General features: G+C 42.6%; 1 protein-coding gene across 1 annotated transcript in view; it reads right to left on the bottom strand.

The window, feature by feature from the left end:
• The window catches only part of LOC120059130 (forkhead box protein J3-like), a 135,110-nt gene that overhangs the window by 17,519 nt on the left and 103,413 nt on the right, over window positions 1-14,178 (bottom strand). The window contains exons 4-5 of the mRNA XM_039007963.1: window positions 2,333-2,416; window positions 799-900 (exon numbers count right to left, since the gene is read on the bottom strand). Of these exons, the coding sequence (XP_038863891.1) occupies window positions 799-900; window positions 2,333-2,416 (186 nt within the window). The remainder of the gene's footprint in view (window positions 1-798; window positions 901-2,332; window positions 2,417-14,178) is intronic.

Consider the following 14,178-nt stretch of genomic DNA (forward strand, 5'->3'; position numbering starts at 1 on the left):
TTGCAGTCCCTGTGGCTTCTCCCGCTCTTTCTCTGCAGTGAGGGTTATACGGCAACAGACATCCACACACACAGTACTGTCTTGCCAGCCTACCCAGACTCCTCCAGCCAAACGCTACGGCACGTCCATGGACGTTAGTTTCTTCTCCACAACGAATCTGGATCTGAGTACTTGCCTGACCCCTCACCGAATGTGAACACATTCGGGGACGTCTGATTGGTCCAGAAGACACAAAGATAAAGCGGCGGTTTGACTTTGATACTCTGATTTGTTAGAGACGATCAAATGGATTACTTTGTTTAGTACAACACCCCTCGTCACCACAAACGACATCAATGATGACTTTAGTGTGAGTCGTGAGGCTAGGCAACCCAACCACATCTCATGGACAGACCAGAAAAGGACTGGGCATCTCCATGAACTTTCAGGTGTGTGTAGAGTAGTGTTGTCACGACACCAGAATTTTGATTTCAATACCAATACCAGAGTTATCATCACGATACTCAACTCAAATACCATACTCAACATCAATATCGTATTGAACAGAATGAGTAATCCCCTGTTGTTGTGGTGTGTGTGTGTGTGTGTGTATCCATCTATACAGTGTTTCTTGTGCTGCCGTGCAGCTGTGTGTTACAGCGTGAGATGTACTGTAGTGTGTGTGTGTGTGTGTGTGTGTGTGTGTATATCTCGGTTGAGTGCTGCTCTCAGTGAGGAACAAGCTGTAGGTGGGTGGGCAGAGGGAGGAAGGAGGGGTCAGGGTGGTGCAGTGTGTGCAGGTGCATGCTGGGTAGGTACCTTGTTAGTCACAGTGTTGATTGCCAGAGTTGGAGAGGCACTTCCAGAGATCATACCGTCCATTCCCAAAGACTCCGACTCCAGGGTGTATGGTGTGGAAGCCTTGGGGAGGGAGGGAGGGAGGGAAAAGTATTACTTTTAGCCAATTATCAAATATAGGACCACTAAAATATTCACTCTTAACTAATTCTAAGAATAATACATAACCTCAAGCCATAAGTACGAAGGTATAGGTTTTAACACTCATGTTGCCGTGTTTGTTAGGAAGCTAGTTATCCTTCCAGGCAAGAGGGAGGAATGCAGATCTCTAGTATGGAAAATACACCAGGACCATTTATAAATAACAAAAGAAGCAACACCTTTATTTAGGTCACATTTGAAATATTTCCTGAGGAGATGAAGAGAAGAGCCCCCATTGCTCTCTGCGAGTTGCGGGCGCGCCGCTGGGGGAGATAACTCCACCATGCCTGTCTGCCAAAACTGCTTACTGTAAGAGGATTGGCTGGCAACAATACCAATTTTAATTCATGATAAACATAAATGAGATTTCACAAAGTCACAATTTTCTAAATGTCTGAGACTTAATGGGATGCCTTGTAGGCCAACAGTCACATCTTTAGTAAGGGAGGATGGTGTGCATGTGCACTAACAACATACATGCACAAACCTCAGGGTGGGTGAATAGTGTGAATTCTGTGCATTTGTTTTGCTTTAGAATTACACACCAATGACTATATTTAAACTAATTTACACACAAACACACAGGTGTAGGTACTGTATAGTATAGGATGTGCACCTCTCCCTCCCCATCTTAGAACCACAGACATACACGTGGCTGGTTAACTGAGTGAGTGGGTCTTTGTGTCTGTCTCTGTATGTCTTGTAGCGGGCTAGACTGCCGCCCGCAGCAGCCAGGAGGAGATGGATGGATGCCTCAGAGCCAGGTCAATCTGGGCAGTTTACTAAACCAGTCAGGCTGTGCGTTACATTGGACACAACCCATACATAATTAAAGACAAAAGCTCCCGCTCAGAATGAACAGCCAGTGCACATAAATTGATGTTTGATTTTTTTTTTTATGTTTAAAAAAAGATGACTGCAGAATGCAATGTATGTAAGTAACAGCAGCCGGGGGCATAGTTTATTAATGAGGAGCCTGCTACAAGACAAGACTGAGACTCATCCAGAGGCAGTTACATAAAGGGAGGAGAAACTCCTACTGCGTGCCTGCGTGTGTGTGTGTGTGTGTGTGTGTGTGTGTGTGTGTGTGTGTGTGTGTGTGTGTGTGTGTGTGTGTGTGTGTGTGTGTGTGTGTACACGCGTGTGAGTGAGACAGTATACGGGAGAGAGGCAGAGACAAAGAGGTCTATCAGAGAGAGATTGAACATAATTTATTTTTTGCTGTATGTGAAGACTTTGTATGATATGGTTACCCAATTCTCCACATAAGCGCACTCATCATTAAGAGAGGGTATCTACATGCGTTAAAAACACAAAGCTTCAGGGGAGGATGTGGCGTGTCTGGAGGACTCACTCGCTCTCCGGACCGCGGCCTCTTCTTTGGCCGTGTGGGCAGGGCGTCCTCCTTTGGGTTGGTGTCGATGGCCCAGTAGGAGCCCTGTGGAGAGAGGGACCACAGTAAAGAACACAGAACAGACAATGCCCTGCCTGGCCTGATACCACAGGGACGTTAGCGTTGGACATGAGGGATTCATATCTCCAGACAAAGGGTAAAGGAATCGGAGGCTTCTCTTTGGGACTGACACAATAGGGCTTTAACAAATGCTATTAAAACACAATCCAAGAGTAAATAGTGGTGTGTGATAAGTGTGTGTGTGGCTTTGTTTTATATTGGAGGGAGCTGTGTTGTGTGGCGAGGCTTCTCCTCGTCTGTGATGCTCCGTAGTTAGAGACAGTGGCTGGTGAAATGCTAAGCTCCTCCTGAAGCAGTGCTTTCTCAGCCTCCGGTAGTGTAGGTAGCCAACTGTAGCTGGGCTGGGAGCTGGAGCAACGTGTTGGCTTTCTGCCCAGGTCTGAGCCCGGCTAATCAAGGAGAGAATAGACCTGCTGGCTCTGGGGCTGCAGCTCCACACTCCAGCTGCATTATTTAGCTCTGCATTCAGCCCCATTTAATACATTTTTCTATGGTGTTCCTCCCTGAAGCCACATGCAACACATGATTTTAAATATTTTATATTAATCCTGATAAGATCTCAATTGCCAAGGGAAAGTGAGATCAGGACTTTTAAAATTCTTCCTAAGCAGAGAAAATCAATTCAATATATTTTTTGAAATTGTCAGTCTGGACAACAGAAGAGGAGAGGTACGGTTTCAACAACCTGTGTCTAATGTAATCCATACAATAAGGTGTACCATACTCCAGTCACAGTACTACCGCCATCTAAAGCATCATCCTGGGTTTTATTCCTGGGTTTTATTTTGAAACACTGCAACAATATAATGTTGAGCAAATATGTTTTATATTTTCAAAGCTTGGGGTCGATTAGCATTTCCCTCAGAGGGAGAATAATTCACAGTGCAACCAACCAGAGATAGACATCTCATAATAATATATGTCTGAAGTAAATCCCATTATACTCTCAGCTCTGTAGCCCAATTCCATTGTTGGTATATTTGGTGGCGTTGTCTTCAGTGTAAAAGGCTGAGAGTAACAGACAGAGAAACGTCTAATGACGTCTGAAGGTGAGCTGCCTGAGCTCCGTGTTATGATCATAGCATCTGTTTTACTGCTAAATATATGATTTAGGGGTTAACTGATTTAGGGGTTAACTGATTCAATTAGAGCTCCTGGTAGACTCAAAACCACTGTCCCGGTAGAGGGCCGGGCTGGGTGGCGTTTCTTTTAATTTAGAAAAAAAATCTAAGCACAAACCCTTGGGAAGGGAGTTTCTGCATTTCTCCACACGCTCCCATGAGACTCGATGGGGGGGAAAAACAAACCCATTTAAAGAGTTCTTAAATTATTCACAAATACACTGCATCATAGCAAAGCCTGGCAAGGCAAGTGTGTGTGTGTCCATATTGTAAGCTACAACTGTTATGAAACTAAGCTCCAACTATTCAGTCTCTAAACAAAGGCCATGATGATCGTGTGATGATTTCACCAGAAGCACTGTTTAACTGCTATACCTGTTATCAAAAAGGAAGCTGACTTTCCCTCCCTACAGTACGCATGTCAACATCACGTTCTCTGGTTTCCCCATCTCAGTCTAGATTAGATACAGGACATGGAATATGCAGTACACTTAGCGTTCCCTACCAGTTAAAGGCCAGTGCAGTCAAAAACGTGAAATCCCTGTGTACAAAAGGTGTTAAAAAAAAATCATAACATATGTTATATTTGACATTCTTCAAAGTAGCCACCCTTTGCCTTGATGACAGCTATGCATATTCTTAGCATTCTCTCAACCAACTTCATGAGGTAGTCTCCTGGAATGCAAGTGTGCCTTGTTAAAAGCTAATTTGTGGAATTTCTTTCCTTCTTAATGCGTTTGTGCCAATCAGTTGTGTTGTGACAAGGTAAGGAAAGGGAGATACCTAGTCAGTTGTACAACTGAATGCACTCAAGTGAAATGTCTTCCACATTTAACCCAACCCCTCAATCAAAAAGGTGCGGGGGGCTGCCATAATTATTTTTTCTTTTCGAGATGGCAGCGCAGTAGGACGTGTATATCTGTCTTTGTCTTATCCCATGTAAATAGCCTGTATTTTTCGTATACATCTTAATCTCTATATCTACGAAATAAATATACTTCCTGCAAACCGCCTCAACAAATATGGCACGGATCTGCTATTTTTATTCCTTATAACTGGAACTTCCATCAGGAGCTCACCAGCTAACTAGCTACTAGTCTTTGGCTACTAGTCCACGGCTAGCGATCCTCGCCTTTTTCCCCCCCGGCATTAGCCAGCCTTAGCTCGGACAACACCTGCCAGTCTGCACAGTGCGATATCAACCCAGAGCATATCGGACTGCTTCTCTCTACCATAATCACCGGATTCCTGCCGCTCTGGATCATTACACCGGATCATCGCAGCTAGCTAGCTGCAAACGAGTAACTACTGTTAGCTAACGCCTCTGTCCCAAAGAAAGCACCAGCTAGCCTTGAGCTAGCCTCAAGCTAGACCCATATACCAGCTAATTCTAGGGCTACAATAACTCCTTTGCCAATTGGCCAGGACCCTTTATTGTTGACACGGAGCCCCGCCAATCCATCACGACTGGACTGCCGACGTGATCGCCCGATGTGGTCTCAACAGGGTATTCTGTTACGGTGTCACCGAAAAACCATCTACTAGCCCCGGGCCGCAAGCTTTTCTGAACGCTGTGTCCCCTGCTCGCCTAGCGTAGTAGTGACTACAGAACGGCACCCTGACTCACCTATTGCTGCTCTTTTGACCCTATGATCACTCGGCTACACTTCTGATGCCCCCTGGACTGTTTCAATAACACAGTACGTCATTTTGTTTACCTGTCGGCCCCAGCCTCGAACTCAGGTCCTGTATGTACCTAACTGACCTGCTCTGCCCATTCATCGCCATTTACCCATTGTTGTCTTAACTCTCCTGATCAACAACTGTGATTGCTTTATGCCTCTCTCCAATGTCAATATGCCTTGTCTACTGCTGTCTTGGCTAGTTGTATTGTTTTATTTCACTGTAGGTCCCTCAGTCCCGCTCAAAATGTCTTAGATAGCTCTTTGGTCCCACCCCACACACATACAGAGACCTCACCTAGGTTAACTGATGCCCCCAGAGACGAAACCTCTCTCATCACCCAACGCTTAGGTTAACCTCCACTGTACTCGCATCCAACCATACCCTTGTCTGTACATTATGCCTTGAACCTATTCTACCACGCCCAGAAATTTGCTCCTTTAATTCTCTGTTCCGAACGCACTAGACGACCAGTTCTTATAGCCTTTAGCCGTACCCTTATCCTACTCCTCCTCTGGTGATGTAGAGGTTAACCCGGGCCCTGTAGCCCCCAGTACTACACCTATTCCCCAGGTGCCATTACTTGTTGACTTCTGTAACGGTAAACGCCTTGGTTTCAAGCATGTTAACATCAGAAGCCTCCTCCCTAAGTTTGTTTTTTTCACTGCTTTTAGCCCACTCCCCCAACCATGATGTATTAGCCGTATCCGAATCCTGGCTTAGGAAGGCCAATAAAAATTCGGAAATTTCCTTTCAACTACAACATCTCCGCCAAGACAGAACTGCCAAAGGGGGTGGAGTTGCAATCTACTGCAGAGATAGCCTACAGAGTTCTGTCATGCTATCCAGGTCTGTGCCCAAACAGTTTGAGCTTCTACTTTTAAAAATCCACCTTTCCAGAAAAAAGTCTCACTGTTCCCGCTTGTTAAAGACATCCCTCAGCTCCCATTAATCACCAACCATTTATCTTCAGAGTTTGTACTGTTAGGTGACCTAAACTGGGATATGCTTAACACCCCGGCAGTTCTACAATCTAAGCTAGCTGCCCTCAATCTCATAAATTATCATGGAACCTACCAGGTACAACCCTAAACACGGACACCCTCATAGATATCACCCTGACCAACCTGCCTTCCAAATACACCTTTGCTGTCTTCAGTTCAAAGCAGTTTGAAAAAGCGAGCCTTTGCTTTCCTAACATAAATTTGCTTCCTGTAGCATAAACTCCAAAAAGTTCTGGGACATAAGTCAATGGAGAATAAGAGCACCTCCTCCCAGCTGCCCACTGCACTGAGGCTGCACTGAGGCACTGTCACCACCAATAAATCTACGATAATCAAGAATTTCAATAAGCAATTTTCTGCGGGTGCCATGCTTTCCTCCTGGCTACCCCAACCCTGGTCAATAGCTCTGCATCCCCCACAGCAACTTACCCAAGCCTCCTCATCTTCTCCTTCACCCAAATCCAGATAGCTGATGTTCTAAAAGAGCTGAAAAATCTACACCCCTACAAATCAGCTGGTCTAGACAATCTGGACCCTCTCTAAAATTATCCGCCGCAATTGTTGCAACACCTATTACTAGCCTGTTCAACCTCGCTTTCACATCGTCTGATATCCCCAAAGTTTGGAAAGCTGCCGCGGTCATTCCCCTCTTCAAAGGGGGAGACACCCTGGACCCAAACTGTTACAGACCTATATCCATCCTACCCTGCCTTTCTAAAGTCTTCGAAAGCCAAGTTAACAAACAGATCACTGACCATTTCGAATCCCACCGTAACTATTCCGTTATGCAATCTGGTTCCCGAGCAGGTCATGGGTGCACCTCAGCCACGCTCAAGGTCCTAAACGATATCATAACCACCATCGATAAAAGACAATACCGTGCAGCCGTATTCGTCGACCCGGCCAAGACTTTCAACTCTGTCAATCAACGCATTCTTATTGGCAGACTCAACAGCCTTTGTTTCTCAAATGACTGCCTCACCTCGTTCACCAACTACTTCTCAGATAGAGTTCAGTGTGTCAAATCGGAGGGCCTGTTGTCCGACCTCTGGCAGTCTCTATGGGGGTGCCACAGAGTTCAATTCTCAGGCAGACACTTTTCTCTGTACACAACAATGATGTCGCTCTTGCTGCTGGTGATTCTCTGACCCACCTCTACGCAGACGACACCATTCTGTATACTTCTGGCCCTTTGGACCCAAACCTCCAGACGAGAATCATGCCATACAACTCTCCTTCCGTGACCTCCAACTGCTCATCAATGCAAGTAAAACTAAATGCATGCTATTCAACCGATCGCTGCCCGCACCTGCCCGCCCGACCAGCATCACTACTCTGGACGGTTCTGACTTAGAATATGTCGACAACTACAAATACCTAGGTGTCTGGTTAGACTGTAAACTCTCCTTCCAGACTCACATCAAGCATTTCCAATCCTAAATTAAATCTAGAATCGGCTTTCTATTTCGCAACAAAGCATCCTTCACTCATGCTGCCAAACATATCCTCGTATAACTGACTATCCTACCTATCCTTGACTTCAGCGATGTCATTTACAAAATAGCCTCCAACACTCTACTCAGCAAATTGGATGCAGTCTATCACAGTGCCATCCGTTTTGTCACCAAAGCCCCATATACTACCCACCCCTGCGACCTGTATGCTCTCGTTGGCTGGCCCTCGCTTCATATTCGTCGCCAAACCCACTGGCTCCAGGTCATCTATAAGTCTTTGCTAGGTAAAGCCCCGCCTTATCTCAGCTCACTGGTCACCATAGCAGCATCCCGTAGCACGCGCTCCAGCAGGTATATTTCACTGATCACCCCCAAAGCCAACTCCTGCTTTGGCCGCCTTTCCTTCCAATTCTCTGCTGCCAATGGCTGGAAGAAATTGCAAAAATCCCTGAAGCCTTATATCTCCCACTCTAACTTTAAGTATCAGCTTACAGATCATTGCACCTGTACATAGGCCATCTGTAAATAGCCCACCCAACTACCTCATCCCCATGTTTTTTTTTTTTGCTCCTTCACCCCAGTATCTCTACTTGCACATTCATCTTCTGCTCATCTATCACTCCAGTGTTTAATTGCGAAATTGTAATTATTTCCGCCACCACGGCCTATTTATTGCCTTAACTCCCTAATCTTACTTCATTTGCAAACACTGTATATAGACTTTTCTATTGTGTTATTGACTGTATGTTTGTTTATTCCATGTGTAACTGTGTTTGTGTCGCACTGCTTTGCTTTATCTTGGCCAGGTCGCAGTTGTAATTGAGAACTTGATCTCAATTGGGCTACCTGGTTAACTTCTTATGGCTGCAGGGGCAGTATTGAGTAGCTTGGATGAAAGGTGCACAGAGGTGCCCATAGTAAACTGCCTGCTCCTCAGTCCCAGTTGCTAATATATGCATATTATTATTCGTATTGGACAGAAAACACTGAAGTTTCTAAAACTGTTTGAATTATGTCTGTGAGTATAACAAAACTCATATGGCAGGCAAAAACCTGAGAAGTTCCACTTCCTGTTTGAATTTTTTCTGAGGTGGCAGATTTTCAACCAAGCTCTCATTGAAATTACAGTGAGATGTTGATGAGTTTTCACTTCCTACGGCTTCCACTAGATGTCAACAGTCAATAGAACTTTGTCTGATGATTCTAATGTGAAGGGGGGCCGAAGGAGACAGGAATTAGTCAGGTCTGCCACGAGCTGACCATGCTTTCACATGCGCGTTCACATGAGGAGGACCTCCGTTCCACCGCTCTTCTGAAGTCAATCTAATTCTCCGGTTGGAACATTATTCAAGATGTATGTTAACAACATTCTAAAGATTGATTCAGTACATCGTTTGACATGTTTCTACTGACTGTTACGGAACTTTTGGACATTTCGTCACGTTATAGTGGACGCGCTTTGTGACTTTGGAATTGTTTACCAAACGCGCTAACCAAAGTAGCTAATTGGACATAAATAACGGATATTATCGAACAAATCAAGCATTTATTGTGGACCTGGGATTCCTAGGACTGCATTCTGATGAAGTTCATCAAAAGTAAGGAAACATTTATCATGTATTTTCTGGTTTCTGTTGACCCCAACATGGCGGCTAATTTGGCTATTGTTCTGATGATTTGCTTTTTCCGTAAAGTTTTTTTGAAATCTGACAGCGGTTGCATTAAGGAGAGGTATATCTATAATTCCATGTGTATAACTTGTATTATCATCTACATTTATGATGAGTATTTCTGTTGAAACGATGTGGCTATGCAAAATCACTCGATGTTTTTGGAACTAGTGAATGTAACACGCCAATGTAAACTCAGATTTTTTGTTATAAATATGAACTTTATCAAACAAAACATGCATGTATTGTGTAACATGAAGTCCTATGAGTGTCATCTGATGAAGATAATCAAAGGTTAGTGATTAATTTTATCTCTATTTCTGCTTTTTGTGACTGCCATCTTTCGCTGGAAAAATGGCTGTGCTTATTGTGGTTTGGTGGTGACCTAACAATCGTTTGTAGTGCTTTCGCTGAAAAGCATATTTGAAATCAGACACTTGTGGGATTAACAACAAGATTACCTTTAAAATGATATAAAATGTATGTTTGAGGAATTTTAATTATGAGATTTCTGTTGTTTGAATTTGGCGCCCTGCACTATCACTGGCTGTTGTCATATCGATCCCGGTAGCGGGATGCAGCCATAAGAAGTTTAACTTCTTAAGGCTAGGGGGCAGTATTCGGAAGTTCGGATGACTGATGTGCCCAAAGTAAACTGCCTGTTACTCAGGCCCAGAAGCTAGGATATGCATATAATTAGCATTGGATAGAAAACACTGACGTTTCTAAAACTGTTAAAATAATCTGTGTGAATATAACAAATGATACGGCAGGCGAAAACCCGAGGAGAATCCATCCTGATTTTTTTTTTTTTTAGGTCACCACCCATTCAATTGCTTGTCTTTGGGATATTCAAAGGAATTCCTCCCAGATTGCAGTTCCTATAGCTTCCACTAGATGTCAAGTCTTTAGAAAGGGTTTCAGGCTTGTCTTTTTTGAAAAATTAGTGAGTAATTGTAGTTTTTCAAGGTGGTTCTCATTTTGGACTGTAGTCTCGTGGCGCACGTGGATGAGGGAGCGCACTTCGTTTTTTATCTCCGGTATTGAACATTCCGTCTTAAATTTGATCATTTATTTACATATTAGGGTACCTCATGGTTGATTAGCAACGTTGTTTTACTTTTTTGGACGAAGTTTTGGTAACTTTTGGGATTCTTTGTATGCATGTTGAACGAGTGGAACGGGTGGATTAGTGAATCAAACGTGCCAACTAAACTGACTTTTTTGGGATATAAATTAGGACTTTACTAAACAAAACAACCATTTGTTGTGTAGCTGGGACCCTTGGGATTGCAAACAGAGGAAGAACTTCAAAGGTAAGTGATTTATTTTATCGCCATTTCTGACGCCTCTGCTGGTTTGGAAAATGATTTTAATGCTTTTGTATGCAGGGCACTGTCCTCAGATAGTCGCATGGTATGCTTTCGCCGTAGCCTTTTTGAAATCTGTCAACGCGGTTGGATTAACAAGAAATTAAGCTTTTAAATGATGTAGGACACTTGTATGTTCATGAATGTTTAATATTTCGATTTTTGTATTTAGAATTTCGCGCTCTGCAATTTCACCGGATGTTGTCGAGGTGGGTCACTAGCGCCCCACCTAGCCCAAGTTAAATAAAGGTTAAAAAAAAGCATGGTGGTGGTGTGATGGTGCTTTGCTGGTGACACTGTCAGTGATTTATTTAGAATTCAAGGCACACCTAACCAGCATGGCTACCACAGAATTCTGCAGCAATACGCCATCCCATCTGGTTTGCGCTTAGTGGGACTATCATTTGTTTTTCAACAGGACAATGACCCAACACACCTCCCGGCTGTGTAAGGGCTATCTGACCAAGAAGGAGAGTGATGGAGTGCTGCGTCAGATGACTTGGCCTCCACAATCACCCAACCTCAACCCAATTGAGATGGTTTGGGATGAGTTGGACCGCAGAGTGAAGGAAAAGCAGCCAACAAGTGCTCAGCATATGTGGGAACTTCTTCAAGACCGTTGGAAAGGCATTCCAGGTGACTACCTAATGAAGCTGATTGCGAGATTGCCAAGAGTGTGCAAAGCTGTCATCAAGGGAAAGGGTGGCTACTTTGAAGAATCTCAAATATATCTTCATGCGTTTAACACATTTTTGGTTACTACATGATTCCTTGTGTGTCATTTCATAGTTTTATGTCTTCACTATTATTCTACAATGTAGATAATAATAAAAAAATAAAGAAAAACCCTTGAATGAGTAGGTGTCCAAACTTTTGACTGGTACTAATAAATATTTAAATATATATATATATATATATATATATATATATGTTTGTGCGTGCGCATACACACACACATAGATATTTACACACATACATACACTCTATCTATACCTTGAGGTTGGAATAATACTTTCGGAGAAAAAATAAAATGATGCCCTTCTAGTGTAAGAGCTGTTTGAAAAGACTGCCTGCAATTTCAGCCTGTTTTGGTGAGATGGCGTTTTGGCCTTCTATGGTTACATTAACATGCAGTAAATTAGTTAATAGACCAATAAAGAGTTCCAAACCTCTCTGCCAATAACAGCCAATTTTAAGTTTTCCCTTCCCCACTCCCAGACAGTCTAAGCTAAATTCTTGTTGATAAATTGCTATTTTCTCAGAAGACATTTATTTATTTTTTTGACCATTTTCATTTGACAAAATCACAGTTAGGTACTGAAATTGTTACAGTTCTGAATTTGACCCCCTAATTGGGCAACTTTTGATAATGTTTTCTTGTCTCAGTGAGGGAAATTCTGTAAATTCCCGAGGACTTTTGAAAGACGAGAAGTTGAGGATCATAATAAATACTGCTTTGATGTCATACAAGCAAGCCACACACCAGTGAGTCCAAATGTGCACTTCACATCGCCATGTAAAATACAGTGTCAACGTTTATGATCACTATGTTTGATGTAGTTACAAAATGACATGACGTCATATCCTGGGTTGTCCTGAACAGAATTAGCCTGTTTGTTGTATTGTTAAGAAAATTTGCAACAGACCTTGCATCTGAACACACTCATGACTCCATTCTACGCACACCAAAATTACTAATCTGTCTCTCTGAATTGCCTACTGAAAGCCAAAACAATAAGATCGTATTTTAGAATTTAACTAGTCATGTTGGCAATAGATCAAGCTTTAAAATTATGCCCACATGACCCAGATTGCGATTTATAATGGACTGTTTTTGGATTGTGTAAACAACAACAGTAATTGTGTAAAGGAGGGGATACAGGGCTGTGTTCCAAGAAAAGTGTGCTTGTGTAGTTCCTCCACGGCACAGCTAGGAGGGCTTAAAAAAAACACCTTCTAGTTGAAAACTCAGTCATGAAAGTGCATTAAAATGACTTAGGAACTCAGCACACTTGGTGAGGTTTGTGACAACTTGGAAACACCAGTATGTCTTCTTACTCAAACCCTTGTCATTTTTATGTCTTATGTTGTACCTACCCCAAATTCCCCAAGAATATTCTTATGTTACTGAATGTATCCATTTTAGTTATTAACAAATGTGGTGAAAAGTGCAGTAAATAGAAAATGACAAAATCAACAGTGTAATAGAGGTCGACCGATTAATCGGAATGGCCGATTAATTAGGGCCGATTTCAAGTTTTCATAACAATCGGTAATCGGCATTTTTGGACACCGATCATGGCCGATTACATTGCACTCCACGAGGAGACTGCGTGGCAGGCTGACTACCTGTTATGCGAGTGCAGCAAGGAGCCAAGGTAAGGTGCTAGCTAGCATTGAACGTATCTTATAAAAAACAATCAATCTTAACATAATCACTAGTTAACTACACATGGTTGATGATATTACTAGTTTAACTAGCTTGTCCTGCGTTGCATATAATCGATGCGGTGCCTGTTAATTTATCATTGAATCACAGCCTACGTCGCCAAACGGGTGATTTAACAAGCGCATTCACGAAAAAAGCACTGTCGTTGTACCAATGTGTACGTAACCATAAACATCAATGCCTTTCTTAAAATCAATACACAAGTATATATTTTTAAACCTGAATATTTAGTTAATATTGCCTGCTAACATGAATTTATTTTAACTAGGGAAATTGTGTCACTTATCTTGCGTTCTGTGCAACAGAGTCCGGGTACATGCAGCAGTTTGGACCGCCTGGCTCGTTGCGAACTGTGTGAAGACTATTTCTTCCTAACAAAGACAGCCAACTTCGCCAAACGGGATGATTTAACAAAAGCGCATTTGCGAATAAAGCACAATCGTTGCACGAATGTACCTAACCATAAACATCAAAGCCTTTCTTAAAATCAATACACAGTAGTATATTTTTAAACCTGCATATTTAGTTCAAAGAAAATCATGTTAGCAGGCAATATTAAACTAGGGAAATTGTGTCACTTCTCTTGCGTTCATTGCACCCAGAGTCTGGCTATATGCAACAGTTTGGGCTGCCTGGCTTGTTGCGAACTAATTTGCCAGAATTTTACGCAATTATGACATAACATTGAAGGTTGTGCAATGGAACAGCAATATTTAGACTTATGGATGCCACCCGTTAGATAAAATATGGAATGGTTCCGTATTTCGCTGAAATAATAAACGTTTTGTTTTCGAAATGATTGTTTATGGATTTTACCATATTAATGACCTAAGGCTCGTATTTCTGTGTGTTATTATATTATAATTAAGTCTATGATTTGATAGAGCAGTCTGACTGAGCGGTGGTAGGCAGCAGTAGGCTTGTAAGCATTTATTCAAACAACACTTGATTGCGTTTGCCAGCAGCTCTTCACAA

Source organism: Salvelinus namaycush, chromosome 2 (genome assembly GCF_016432855.1).
Source record: "Salvelinus namaycush isolate Seneca chromosome 2, SaNama_1.0, whole genome shotgun sequence".
NCBI classification, from domain to species: Eukaryota; Metazoa; Chordata; class Actinopteri; order Salmoniformes; family Salmonidae; genus Salvelinus; species Salvelinus namaycush.